This window comes from Anabas testudineus, chromosome 10 (assembly GCF_900324465.2).
Source record: "Anabas testudineus chromosome 10, fAnaTes1.2, whole genome shotgun sequence".
Taxonomy (NCBI): domain Eukaryota; kingdom Metazoa; phylum Chordata; class Actinopteri; order Anabantiformes; family Anabantidae; genus Anabas; species Anabas testudineus.
Genome location: NC_046619.1, coordinates 22017798 through 22029819, shown reverse-complemented (window position 1 = coordinate 22029819; position 12022 = coordinate 22017798). Strand labels below are relative to the sequence as shown.

The following is a 12022-nucleotide window of genomic DNA, read 5'->3' as shown; positions in this document are numbered from 1 at the left end:
TTATTGTTATAATTTCAACTAGTGACTAGTGAGGATTTTAAAGGATTAATTCATATGTTGGGTTTATAAGATAAACGTATTAAGAGCCATTATTTAAACCTTTACTGTTTTACTTTTCTAATGATGGTAGGTATGTGACAGTTAAAGGTATTAGTGACTTTCCCATGAGCCCCCACACTAAGAACGAAGACCCCCAACCCGACCGCCCATATAATCCCAGACATCAGTCAGTTGTATTTCTGACTGTCTGTGTTATGTCTGCGTCGTCCTCGGCTGCACCAGCGGGCGAAGATTACTGCTGCCAACTCCAACTGTCGTCACACACACACAGGTGTAAATCACCTGAGGTTGAATCCATCCTTGTTGGCACAGAGTGAACAGATAAGAACAGAAATCGGTTTGGTGTCCAGCCACCTGTTTTCATGCTTTTTCAATTTACGATCCTTCATTTTTTACTTTTACTTGCAACTGATTATTTCTACACTGTGGTACTGCTTCTGTTACTTAAGTAAAATTTAAGATATTTCTATTTAATGTTATTTTTCTCTACCAGTTTATCAGCTTTAATTACGTTGCAGATGCAGAACTAAATATAATAAACTAATAATTTAAGATGCATTTTTTATTAATTAAACACTTTAAAGTGATTAAAATCAGCTCCACCTTCTTCAGCTGCAGTTTTCTGTGGAACTGTTGATGTTTATTATTATTAGAAACATATTATTACAAGAGACCATAAAGTCAAATAAAGCACATTATTAAAGCTCCTCTCCTCTTTTACAGTAGTGTCTTTTTCATAACCTTCACATCTCCTGTTTTGGATAATACATTGGTCATCTCACTTATTGTTATTATTTGTATTGTTATTATTATTTCTTATTCATATTGTTAGTAAGGACATATGCAGGAAACATTGAAGAAGAGAGGGCAGTACAAATACAGTCGAACCGTGAGCTGCAACCATTCGAGCCATCAAGGAGCTCCAGTTATTTTTAGCAATAAACCACAAATATCTGTTGGCTGCACCTTCTTTATGATACCTTTATAATACGATATTTATGATTTCTTTTTCTAAGTGATGGTGTTTTAAGAAGGTTTTACTCTTCATTAATTACCTATTTAACTAATTACCTAACCTAGATGGAAACCATCAGATTAATCAATAAATAAAATAGTAGTTAATAGATTTAAAGTGGCAGACAAAGCTATTAGCAGCACAGCTGCGGATGTACAGACAACTCAAGATTTTCAGGCAGGTTCTGAAGCCTCTTCTTGTTTGATTTCCCACTGGGTTATTGGAGGTTAATTCTGGATGGACATCAGTAAAAATGATATCTTCAGGAAGTGGAGCTCACACCGAGTGACATCAACATGTGTTTCATGTCTGTGTTTTTACATTTGACTGAGTTACGACTTTGTTATCTCCACATGTGTCACAAACCAAATCCCGTCTGGGGATATTACATCATTCTCCACCTCATGTTAGAACAGATAAAATATCAGGGTCACATTTTTGTTTTAACCAACTTTTACGTATTGGAGTTTAGATTCTAATGTTCTCTGTCTTGGTCACTTATTTGTCAAACTGTGTGTGTGTGTGTGTGTGTGTGTCGGCACACCTCAGCATTAAGTCCTCAGGCTCTTATCTGCCTGAGAGGAGGAATTTTACCTGTTCTTATTCAAATCAACCCCCACAACACACACATGCAAATACACACACTCTCACTGTACGTGCACAGGCAGCCAATCAGCTCATCCGTGAGGGGGGTGGCCAGACTATAAGAGTCTCAGGTGAGCAGCAGCAGGTGTACAGAGCCGGAGAGCAGCCGTGTGGCTTCTACAAACCCACGTTTTCATCTTCTTTTTACGAGCACTTGTTTGTTGGAGCTGAGCTGAAGAGGACGTTTAGGACACGACAGTGAAGGAACAAAAAAAAAGTAGAAGAAGAGTTTTTTCCAATATGGCGTCCTTTGTTCCAGACCAGGGTCTGTCCCCCCCACTGTGTGGACATTCCCTCCCCCAGCAGCAGATTCCCTCTCTGGACCTTGATTCCCCTCACTTCAACCTGTACAGCCCTCCAGCTCCACCTGAGTCCGGCCTGTCAGCTTCACCATCCAGCAACCCCGGCTCTGGAGCTCCAGGACTCTCCCTCGGACTCCCCCCAACATTTGGAGGCTTCTTCCCCCATCTCTACGGCCTTCCGAGGCCCCTGCTCCCTGGTGGCCCCTGGTTCTCAACCCCAGACAGCGTGCTGCGGCTGGTCCGCCCACCGTACTCTTACTCTGCTCTAATAGCAATGGCAATCCAGAGCGCCCCAGAGCAGCGGCTAACACTCAACCAAATTTACCAGTACGTGTCTGAAAACTTCCCATTCTACAGCCGCAACAAGGCCGGGTGGCAGAACTCCATCCGACACAACCTCTCACTCAACGACTGTTTCCAAAAAGTTCCCCGTGACAAGAATGACCCAGGTAAGACAGAACACCTGAGATTGTCGTGTAACCTGTTCACTGCAAAGGTCAGACAGTTTCCATGAAGATCAGTCTGCAGAGAATTGAAACCAATGATTTAGTTTCTGGGCTTTTATTTTGTAGTAACTTACCATGATAACAGGAAATAGGCTTTAATTGGCTGAAATGTTTTACAGGTTAAAAAATTACCTACTGCATCAAACTTATGTCAAATCAACTTTATTTTTTTTGTATTTTACATCAAAATAACATTTTCTTTAAAAGCAAAATGTCTTACATTGGTTACAGTGAGTTTATTCACGTTGTTTTGTGAAGTTATAGTTTTGTTTGACTTTAAATTAAAAGTCTAAAACATGAGTAAGCAGCCCTGCTTATTTTCCAACCATCTGATTGGCTGAACACACCTGATCCAGGTAATCAGCAGTGTTGGAAAACAAGCAGGACTGTGGTGCTGTAGGACCAGGGCAGCCCACTCCTGGTCTAAAACTAAAAGATCAGTAAACTAGAGGAATAACTGGTCAACTCACTAAAAGTATCGTTTTTTTAAAGGAACTTCAGTGAAGCGAAACTCACATTTACTGTGATCACTGAAGTTTAAATAGTTAATTGTCACTTTAATAATAATAATTAATGCTCCTGGTGTGTGATGATGAGAAAATGAACAAATTGCTGCTGCTTCTTTAACCTTCCTCCTCTGTCTCCTCTTCCTCCTCTTCCTCCTCTTCCTCCTCTTCCTCCTCTGTCTCCTCTTCCTCCTCCTCCTCCTCCTCCTCTTCCTCTTCCTCTTCCTCTTCCTCCTCCTCTCTGCAGGTAAAGGAAACTACTGGACTCTCGACCAAAACTGTGAGAAGACGTTCGACAATGGAAACTTTCGCCGCAAGAGGAAGAGGAAGTCGGATAAAGATACAACCAGCAAGGAACCTTCCTCCTCCTCCTCCTCCTCCTCCTCTTCCTCCTCTGATGTTTCCATATCAGAGCCCAGCCCCAAACTTCCCAGCATGCCTTGCAGCGACAGCGGTGCTGACGACACTGAGCTCCCTCCTTTCTCGGGCACCACCTCCACCCTCAATACTTTGCTGTGTCACCTGCAGGCTTCCCACCCCCCTCTGCCTGCCCCCTCTTCACTCTATATGCAGGTGGTGGACCATGCCTCCCCCCCTCCTCCACCTTGTCAGGGATATGTCTCCTCTTACTCACCTGGTGCTGTGGTGCCGCAGTGGGACACCTGCAGCTCATCTACTCCTCCCTACTCCTCTTTCTATCACTCCTCCTCTCCTCCTCCAGGTCTTCATTGCCTCTCCTCCTCCCAATCAACTGCCCCACAAATCTCCCCCCTCAGCTGCCCTGAGACGGACTCTCCACCTTTCTACACCGACCTGCAGACAGCAGCCTGTCCTCTACCAGAGCTCCAACAGCTCCAGCAGCTCCAGCAGCTGCAGGCCCAGTGTGAGCCTCTCTTCTCTGGGGGCTTCACTGACGCTCTGCCCCTGGACTCTCTGGTTCTCTAACAGGGAAACTGAACTGAGAAAGTTAAACTGACTGGTTGGATTTTAAGGTTTGGTGCACTGAGCTGTGAATGTTTGTATTTATGTTTTTGAATGTTTTTTTAATAAGTTAATTTTTATAGTGTAAATATAAGTTCAATGTAAAATAAAAAAAAGTTTTCTCCATCAAATGTTCTACTTATTTATTGGCATTAAACAAACATGATGCATTAAATCATACATTAAAGACTACTTAAAATCCATAAATATGAAACTTTATATGTTTTCAATTTCTCTAAATAGTCAACAAATAGTAAGAAACATTATGTTCAAACATTAAACACATAAAATAAAGTAATATGTTATAAACCATTATATGTAGCAGCATTTGTAGTTTTTATTTCAGTCTAAATTTTGTGCTTTGTGCTGTAGATCTAATGTCCTTTAGAATCATAAGTCTAATTTCTGTGTGTCCTGTGTGGTGGCTGGGGGTGCCCCCCCCCCCCCCCCCCCGGGCACCCTCTGGTTGTGCTCCTGGTGTTTGGACCTTTCCACAAAAATGAAGGTAAAACCTAAATTGTAGAAATAAAGCGGAGATCATATAAACTGGCGGCCTTTGTTTCTATTGACACAAGTTTTATACTTAAAAATACTTCAAGTACTTCATTGTCTCATGTTTGACCAGTAAAAAGAACTTGTTACACCACTTTTCAGATCTCTGCCCTGTTCAAAGTCTGAACTCTTACCTACACAGTGGTCAAGTCAACAGCACCAGTACCTGAACTCTCTCATCCTGTTCTACAGTCCCTCTCGCTCACTGCGCTCTGTCAGAGAACGACGTCTTGTGGTCCCCTCCCCTCAAAAGATCCTAAAGCTAAAGCTAAACTTTTCAGCTCTGTGGTTCTTTGATGGTGGAACAACCTCCCCACCTCAAAAACCTGCTGAAAACAAAACCCTTTGAATTTTTCTTTGCATTTAAAATCTTACACTTTCTTTCTAGAGCACTTTACTTTAAGGCTTTTGCTTTGTACCTCACTTGTAAGTCTCTGGAAAAGTTTTAGGTCAGAGTGTAGTGAATGATCAGTGTTTCCAGCTGCAGACTGGCACCTGGGAATTTTCATTAAACAGACGACTGGTGCAGCCTGTAACAGCTGCAAAGTATCGGGCACTAGGGCAGTTTGTTGTCAAATGAAACAGAGAAAGAGGAAACGTAGAGGAGCAAAAGGAAAAACCTTCAGTAGGATGGAGGACAAGGAAGACGCAACTAAATAAAACCACTGAATTTACAGGTGCATGCAAATGTTTGGGCACCACAGACAAATAAGACATTGTGCAGATTGTATTTTGTTAATGAATGAATTGTTGAGTCATAAACTTGTTCAAATCTTCACTACATTAACTTTTATAAAGTCATTACACAGCGTCTATGTTAGTATGACATCTAATCACATCCACAAATGAAAAGACCTGACCAAAACAATTAAGATCATCATAAAGTTGTTCCCACAGGTATGCAGCCGGTGCAGGGTCATGACCTTTAAACAGAGTTTGTCAGGGAGGAAACCCCCGAGCTGTCTTCTGTCTGTTTGACTTGAAGTGACTCAGCAGTTTCCTGTGCAAGACGAGTCAACAGCAGAGATGAAGGAGCAGATTACAGCTGGAAATATTTCAGTCAGCAGATCCTGAGCAGCAACGACCGACTGTGGGTGCTCTGATTTCCCACAGACTGTGAAGTGACGGCTGTTTAACTGCTGTGGGAAAGAAGCTCCGAGGTTTCACCTTCATCTGATCTCGGGTCAGATCACTTCTGTCACAAAGAAAACAAAACAGATGCAAATTTGAAACTAGGGATTTTTATTATCCAATAAGCTGCTGATTGTTTCCTTTGACTGAAGTTTGATCAGGTCACAACTGAGCGAGAGCTCATTGTGTTCAACGTGTTCAACCAGCAGCACAGAACTTAAATATCCAGGACTTAAAGGATCAGTCACAGCTTTGACACCGGTTTGAAAAGGTGTTTAATTAAATCATTTAAATTTATCATATGCACAACGTCCAAATTCCCTAATGGAGTTCTGTATGTTATCAAAGTGGTTAAAAACCAACAGTTGACTAAACAGTGTCTCATCAAGCTTCACTTGTTCCGAGCCTGGTCAGAGCACTTTATCTCGTCCAGGTTCAGTTTTTGTGATTTATCCTTCAACTGCCGCTCACTTATCTAATCACGTGTTTAATCAGCTGCTCAACAACACGATGAGTTTTAACGAAACTAAATCCAACATATGTTTATTAGCTCTGTTAATGCTCAGGTTCACTTTGTCCAGGACGGTAGTAATATTTAAAATACCAGCAGCTCCTCACACACTCGTCTATATAAACCTCTAGTCATCTATAGAATCTATAGTTCAAGCTGCTCTGTGTCTTCATGCTGTGTTTAGTCATCATGTTGCCCATTGATGTGTATGAGGCAGTTAACAGACAGCACACTTTCCCTGATAGCATCAGCTGATCAATTCCTCTGAGAGAATCTGATAGAGTCCTGAGAACTGTTTACAACACAACCAGGACAGGCAGCGTGTGATCAGCCGACAGGGTCAGCGGCGCTGTAAGTGTGCTGCTTGTTTACGCTCCTCGTGTCCAGTGACAGCTCGGCCCTGAGGACACACTCAGATGAACTTTATTGTCACAATAAACACTGAGCAACATCAGAACAAGACCAATAAAGCATCATTACCTGGTTTGTGTTTGGCTGCATGAAAATGTTTTAAATAATCATAATTAGCTGCACTAAAGCTAAAGATGAAAACTAAACGTGAACCAGAAAATACAAAACAATCTGCAGCAAGAAGATGTGAATTATATATTAATCCAACAACACATAGAACATACCACAATCAAACAGTTGTTTCTGTCCACTGAACACTTTCCTCACTGTGGGACTAATGAAGGTTTTCTTCTTATTGTTGGACTCTTGTTTTATTTCATGTTGCTGATCAGACACATAAACTAAACAGACCCTTCATAAGAAAACCAACCGGGACGTGTGATCGACAGGTGTTTCTTGTTGGTGTCCTGTGGGATTGAGTATCTGTTAGAAACCACTGATCTATTAACAACATACACAAAACGCACGTCAGCCAAGAAAAAACGACCTCTTCATGGATTAAAGAGGGACCCCCCCCAAACAACCTAACCTGTGTGATCTACTGAAGACTTCAGTGAAATAACAGTTTATTGACCTGACAGACCGAAAATAAAACCCACAAATCCAAACAGAGTTCGTGCAGGACGTTCATTAACTGTCTCGTCTTCACTCTCTGCTCCAGTAAAACACGTTCCTTCTACTTTCCTCTGATTGTTAAACTTCTACAAAGCCGCCGGATCAAGATCTGATAGTTTTCATCATCAACTGTTTACGACAAAACACGAGGAGGAGGACTGAAGTGTGCTGTGTGTTTACCGCCACATGTCGCATCAATGGAGACTGTGATGGCAAAACACAGAGTCTCTTACCACCCGGTCTGAGATCAAATCACATTTTATTTATAAATCTCAAATTAGCCTCAAGGTGCTTCACAGTCTGCAGAGACACGCTCTGTCCTCAGACTCAGATCAGATCAGATAAAACTCCCTCCTTGACGAAAACAACAAGAGAGAAAAGGTTTAATAAAAAGGATAAAAATCAAAGTGTGTGACGGTCGACTGAACGAGAGGAGTCCCTGCTGTGTTTAAATCTACCTTCATGTTTTAAAGTCAGTTCAACCCTCAGCTACAGTTGGACGCAAACATCTGAAGATGAAGGAGAAGAACTGCTGCTTGAGTTCAGTTACAAGTGCAGGATTTGATTCAAGTGCAGAGAAAGGTTCAACGAGGTTCTGTTTTCAGCAGGTTTTTAAAAGTTGGGACTGAGGCAGCTGAGCCTGCAGAGGTGTGTAGACCGTTCCACCATCACACAACCACTGGAAAGTTTAACCTGGGATCTTTGGAGGTGAGCTGACCACAGGATGTCGTTTGGAAGAGCACAGTGAGAGAGAGGGACTGTAGACCTGGATGAGGGAGTTCAGGTAACGGTGCTGTTGAGTTGACCTCCACCACTTTTCACTGATCAAACATGAGACGTGCAGCTGGTAACACAGTCAGAAAGACGCTGCAGTGGTCAGGACCAGATATGAGCAGAGGCTGAACGATGAGTTGGGTTAGTGTGGAAGGTCGGGTCTGATCTTTGTGATGGTAATCTGCATGATGTGGAGACAGAGGAGATGTGGTTGGTAAAAAGCTGCCAGTTGATTAAAAACATTTAACTGTGACTAATCTCACAGCTTTAATCTATTATAAAGGGACATTTTTCACGTGTTGATCCTTTTTCCAGACTCAGACTGGACACTGGTTCTGATGGTACTGACTTGCTGACTCTAACAACTCTACAACAATTTCTACCTCACAAACTATCATCATATATCATGATTATTATCATTATCAACCTTATGCACATTAAATTATTAACAGTCCCAATCAGTGGGTGAAGTTTAAAGGGAGTCCGTCCATTCATTACTGGGTATATTGTGAATTGGTGGGGGCTTGTGTGGAGTGTGGGGGGTGCTCAGTTATACAAACAAACTAGTCTTACATACTAACCCTAACCATATTTATTAGGTGCCCATATCCAGGCAAGATATATTGGTGACTAATTCCAACCAAACAGCTGCTGAAAGTCAGTGTGTGCAAAATGGGTGTAACTCTAAAAGTGGAGCGATCAGGTTCATTTCAACGTCTCCTCGACAGGAAGGAATGGATCCGAGTCGTAGTTAAGAGCTTTGTGCTAATTTCACTCTCACCTGCTGTAAATTCACTCATCTCCTCTTTAGTTGAACTGTAGGAATCAGACAGTCACGAGAGGTAGAGGTTGCTGATTATGATTTTTCCATAGGTCATTGAAAGCACCATGGCTATGTTATAAAATACTACAAATAGTGTTGAACGCAAAATCTAAGTTAGACATGATGAGCATGTTAAATGGCTAAAACACAAATAAATTATTGTTCTATTCAGACTATGAGGGTGACTTGTTGGTCTTTGGGGGTTTATCAGGGTGTCAGAGCAGACACGTGTGCGTCCGGTCCCGTCTCAGGATGTCTCCTGGTCGGCCGCCTTTACATGAACATTTCCACCTTTATGATGATGAGTCTCTAACGTTGTTCCCTGAACTTTCAGGACCGTTTGAACAGGAGAACAAGCTCCTTTTGTGGACTTAACGTCTTTAAAGTGTGTCAGGGATTGAATTCTGATCCCATCTCTGAGGATGAAGATGAGCGTGGTCCTTGTTCAGTTTGGCCCCTGGCCTTCATGAAGTCCAGACAAACCACTGTGGTGTGTTTCAGTAGATTATTTCAGGAGCTGTTGGTGGCGATAGTAAATCCACCTGATCCACATGTGACCAGACGTTGTGTGAAGTGTCGGAGCAGGTGCAGAGAAACGTTGAGCGGGAATCCTTGTGCACGAGGACATAAAAAAAAGAGGAATAATGGAGGTTTGTCTAACAGATTTCTGCTGATTGTCGATCCCCCTCCTGTGTGGGTCCTGTAATCCTGTTCAGACCTGTTGTCTTAATCACTCTCCCCTTGATGTTCGTAATCTCCTGTCAACACTGAGCCCGAGGCAACACTCACTCAAACAGACGGGGAAAGGGTGGAAAGAAGCAGGATGGATCCAGAAGACAAAGACTAGATGAGGGAATCTGGAGGTAAAAAGGTTCCTTTACTGTCACGTGGTCAAATGATCACATTACAGTTGTATTGTTGCTTCTTGGATTTCAAGAAGCATGTTCCACTAATTCCCAGTAGTAAACAGGTAAAACTGGAGGTAGCTCGATGGTCTTGATTAGGGTTCTTGAGGCTGTTTCAGGTTTTCAAAGCGCTGTAGCTGCAGAAGTTTCCTGAAAGGCTCTCTGGGTTTCAGGGAGTCTTTGTTGTGATGTGAAGCGTCATTCAAAAACTAAATGATCCTTGATGAGGTTCTTGGAGTCACTGAGGTGATTTTTAGATATTTATCAGTCCTTGAAAACGTTATTGAGGTCCTTGAAATGGTTCTATGGGTCGATGAGGAGGGTGTCAGTCACTTACGTGTGTCTGTATGAAGATAAACTCAGCACTATCTGATTACTGGGGGGTAACGACCCCTGAGTGCTGGGGGTGAAACTGGATCAGCTGTGGTTTTGGTTTAACGGACGACACAAAGCATAGGGGTCGTTGTCACTAAAGCATTCAGGATACCAGCATGACGAGCCGACGCCCCCCTCCCCTCCCCCCCGGTCAACATCACTTTCTTGGAAAACAGAACATCTGCTTGTTTCTGGGTAAATTTCTGAATTAATCACGTGTGAAAATGCAAAAGATGATTTATGATGGAACCAGATGAAACAGATGCTCGGCTCCTGTTAGCTTGTTGTAAAGTTTGATCATCATTTCTGTTTCTGCTGCAGGCCTCACACACACACACACACACACTCACACACACACGTTATGCAAATAACAGGCAGCCAGCTGTAAGTCTGGCAGTTAGCAGGTCGACTACGCTACAGCTCTGTCAGTCCTACCTGCTGATGTGCCCGTAAGCAAGATGCCTCAGAACAACTATCTACAGTTGCAAGAAAAAGTATGTGAACCCTTTGGGATAACGTGGAGTTTTGCATGAATTGGTCATAAAATGTGTTCTGATCTTCATCTAACTCACAACAATACAAAAACACAGTCTACTGAAAATAATAGTACATAAACATTATATGTTTTTATTGAACAGAACATGTGAACATTCACAGTGCCAAGAGCTAATTGGAGCCAGGAGTGAGCCAACCTTGAGTCCAATCAGTGTGATGATATTGGATGTGTTGCTGAAAGCTGTCCTGCCCTTTAAAAACACACACCAGTTTTGGGTTTACTGTTGCAGCACTGTTGCTACTCTCCCTAGGCGTGGTCGTCCTGTAAAGATGACTGCAAGAGCACAGCGCAGAATGCTGAATGAGGAAAGAAACATCCTAGAGTGTCAGCTAAAGACTTACAGAAATGTCTGGTACAATGCTAACATTTTTGTTGATACATCTACAATAAGGAAAACATCAAACATGAATGGAGTACATGGGAGGACACGAACATTTTGCAGGGAAACGTAACCTGTCCGCCAACTGAAGCTCCACAGAGGATGGGTGATGCAACAGGACAATGATCCAAAGCATACAAGTAACAGAACAAAATACGCCTTCTGGAGTGGCCCAGTCAGAGTCCTGACCTCAACCTGATTGAAATGCTGTGGCATGACCTTAAGAGAGACATTCACACCAGATATCCCAAAAATATTACTACACCGAAATAGATTTGTGAAGAGGAGTGGTCCAAAATGACTCCAGATCATTGTGCAGGTCTGATCTGCAACTACAGGAAACGTTTGGTCGCTGCTGAAGGGTCAACCAGTTATTAAGTCCAAAGGTTCACATACTTTTTCCACCCTGCACTGTGAATGTTTACATGTTATGTTCAATAAAAGCATGAAAACATAAAATGTTTGTGTACTATTATTTTCAGCAGACTGTTTTTGTATTGTTGTGAGTTAGATGAAGATCGGAGCACATTTTATGACCAATTCATGCAAAACTCCACGTTATCCCAAAGGGTTCACATACTTTTGTTTGTTCAAAATTTAATTGTCAATTATTCTAACCTGACATTTGGAAATATATATAAATATCTATAATATACAAATAATATCTATAATATATACATATACTAGTGTGTTAGTGTGTATTAAGTGTCATGTCTGGTCCAACCCACCTTATGACTTGTTTCATAACCCTCCTAAAACCACCTTCATATCCTCAGAGAAGACTTAAAGTATTCAGATCCACTTTTATCCATTTTGTTATGTTTCAGCCTGATATAATTGTTCAAAGTCTTTTTAATCTACACTAAGAACAAAGTCTTCAGATCCTTTAAACGTAGCCCAGGTGTCTCCTGTTTCTCCTGATAGTTGATCAGATGTTTTTGGAGTTCACCTGTGGTAAATTAAACTGAGTGGATA

General features: G+C 42.0%; 1 protein-coding gene across 1 annotated transcript; it reads left to right on the top strand.

The window, feature by feature from the left end:
* Positions 1–1827: 1827 nt before the first annotated feature.
* On the top strand, positions 1828–4038 carry foxi3a (forkhead box I3a). The gene is made up of 2 exons (XM_026357524.1): positions 1828–2471; positions 3282–4038. The coding sequence occupies exons 1-2, from the start codon at positions 1961–1963 to the stop codon at positions 3977–3979; spliced, it is 1209 nt and encodes a 402-aa protein (XP_026213309.1). The 5' UTR covers positions 1828–1960; the 3' UTR covers positions 3980–4038.
* The last annotated feature ends 7984 nt before the right edge of the window (positions 4039–12022 follow it).

What these genes read in the sequence shown, in the direction of transcription:
- foxi3a (XM_026357524.1), top strand. Translation starts at nt 1,961, where the DNA reads ATGGCGTCCTTTGTTCCAGACCAGGGTCTGTCCCCCCCACTGTGTGGA. An exon ending in CCGTGACAAGAATGACCCAG is followed by an intron (nt 2,472 to 3,281) that starts GTAAGACAGAAC and finishes TCCTCTCTGCAG; the next exon opens with GTAAAGGAAACTACTGGACT.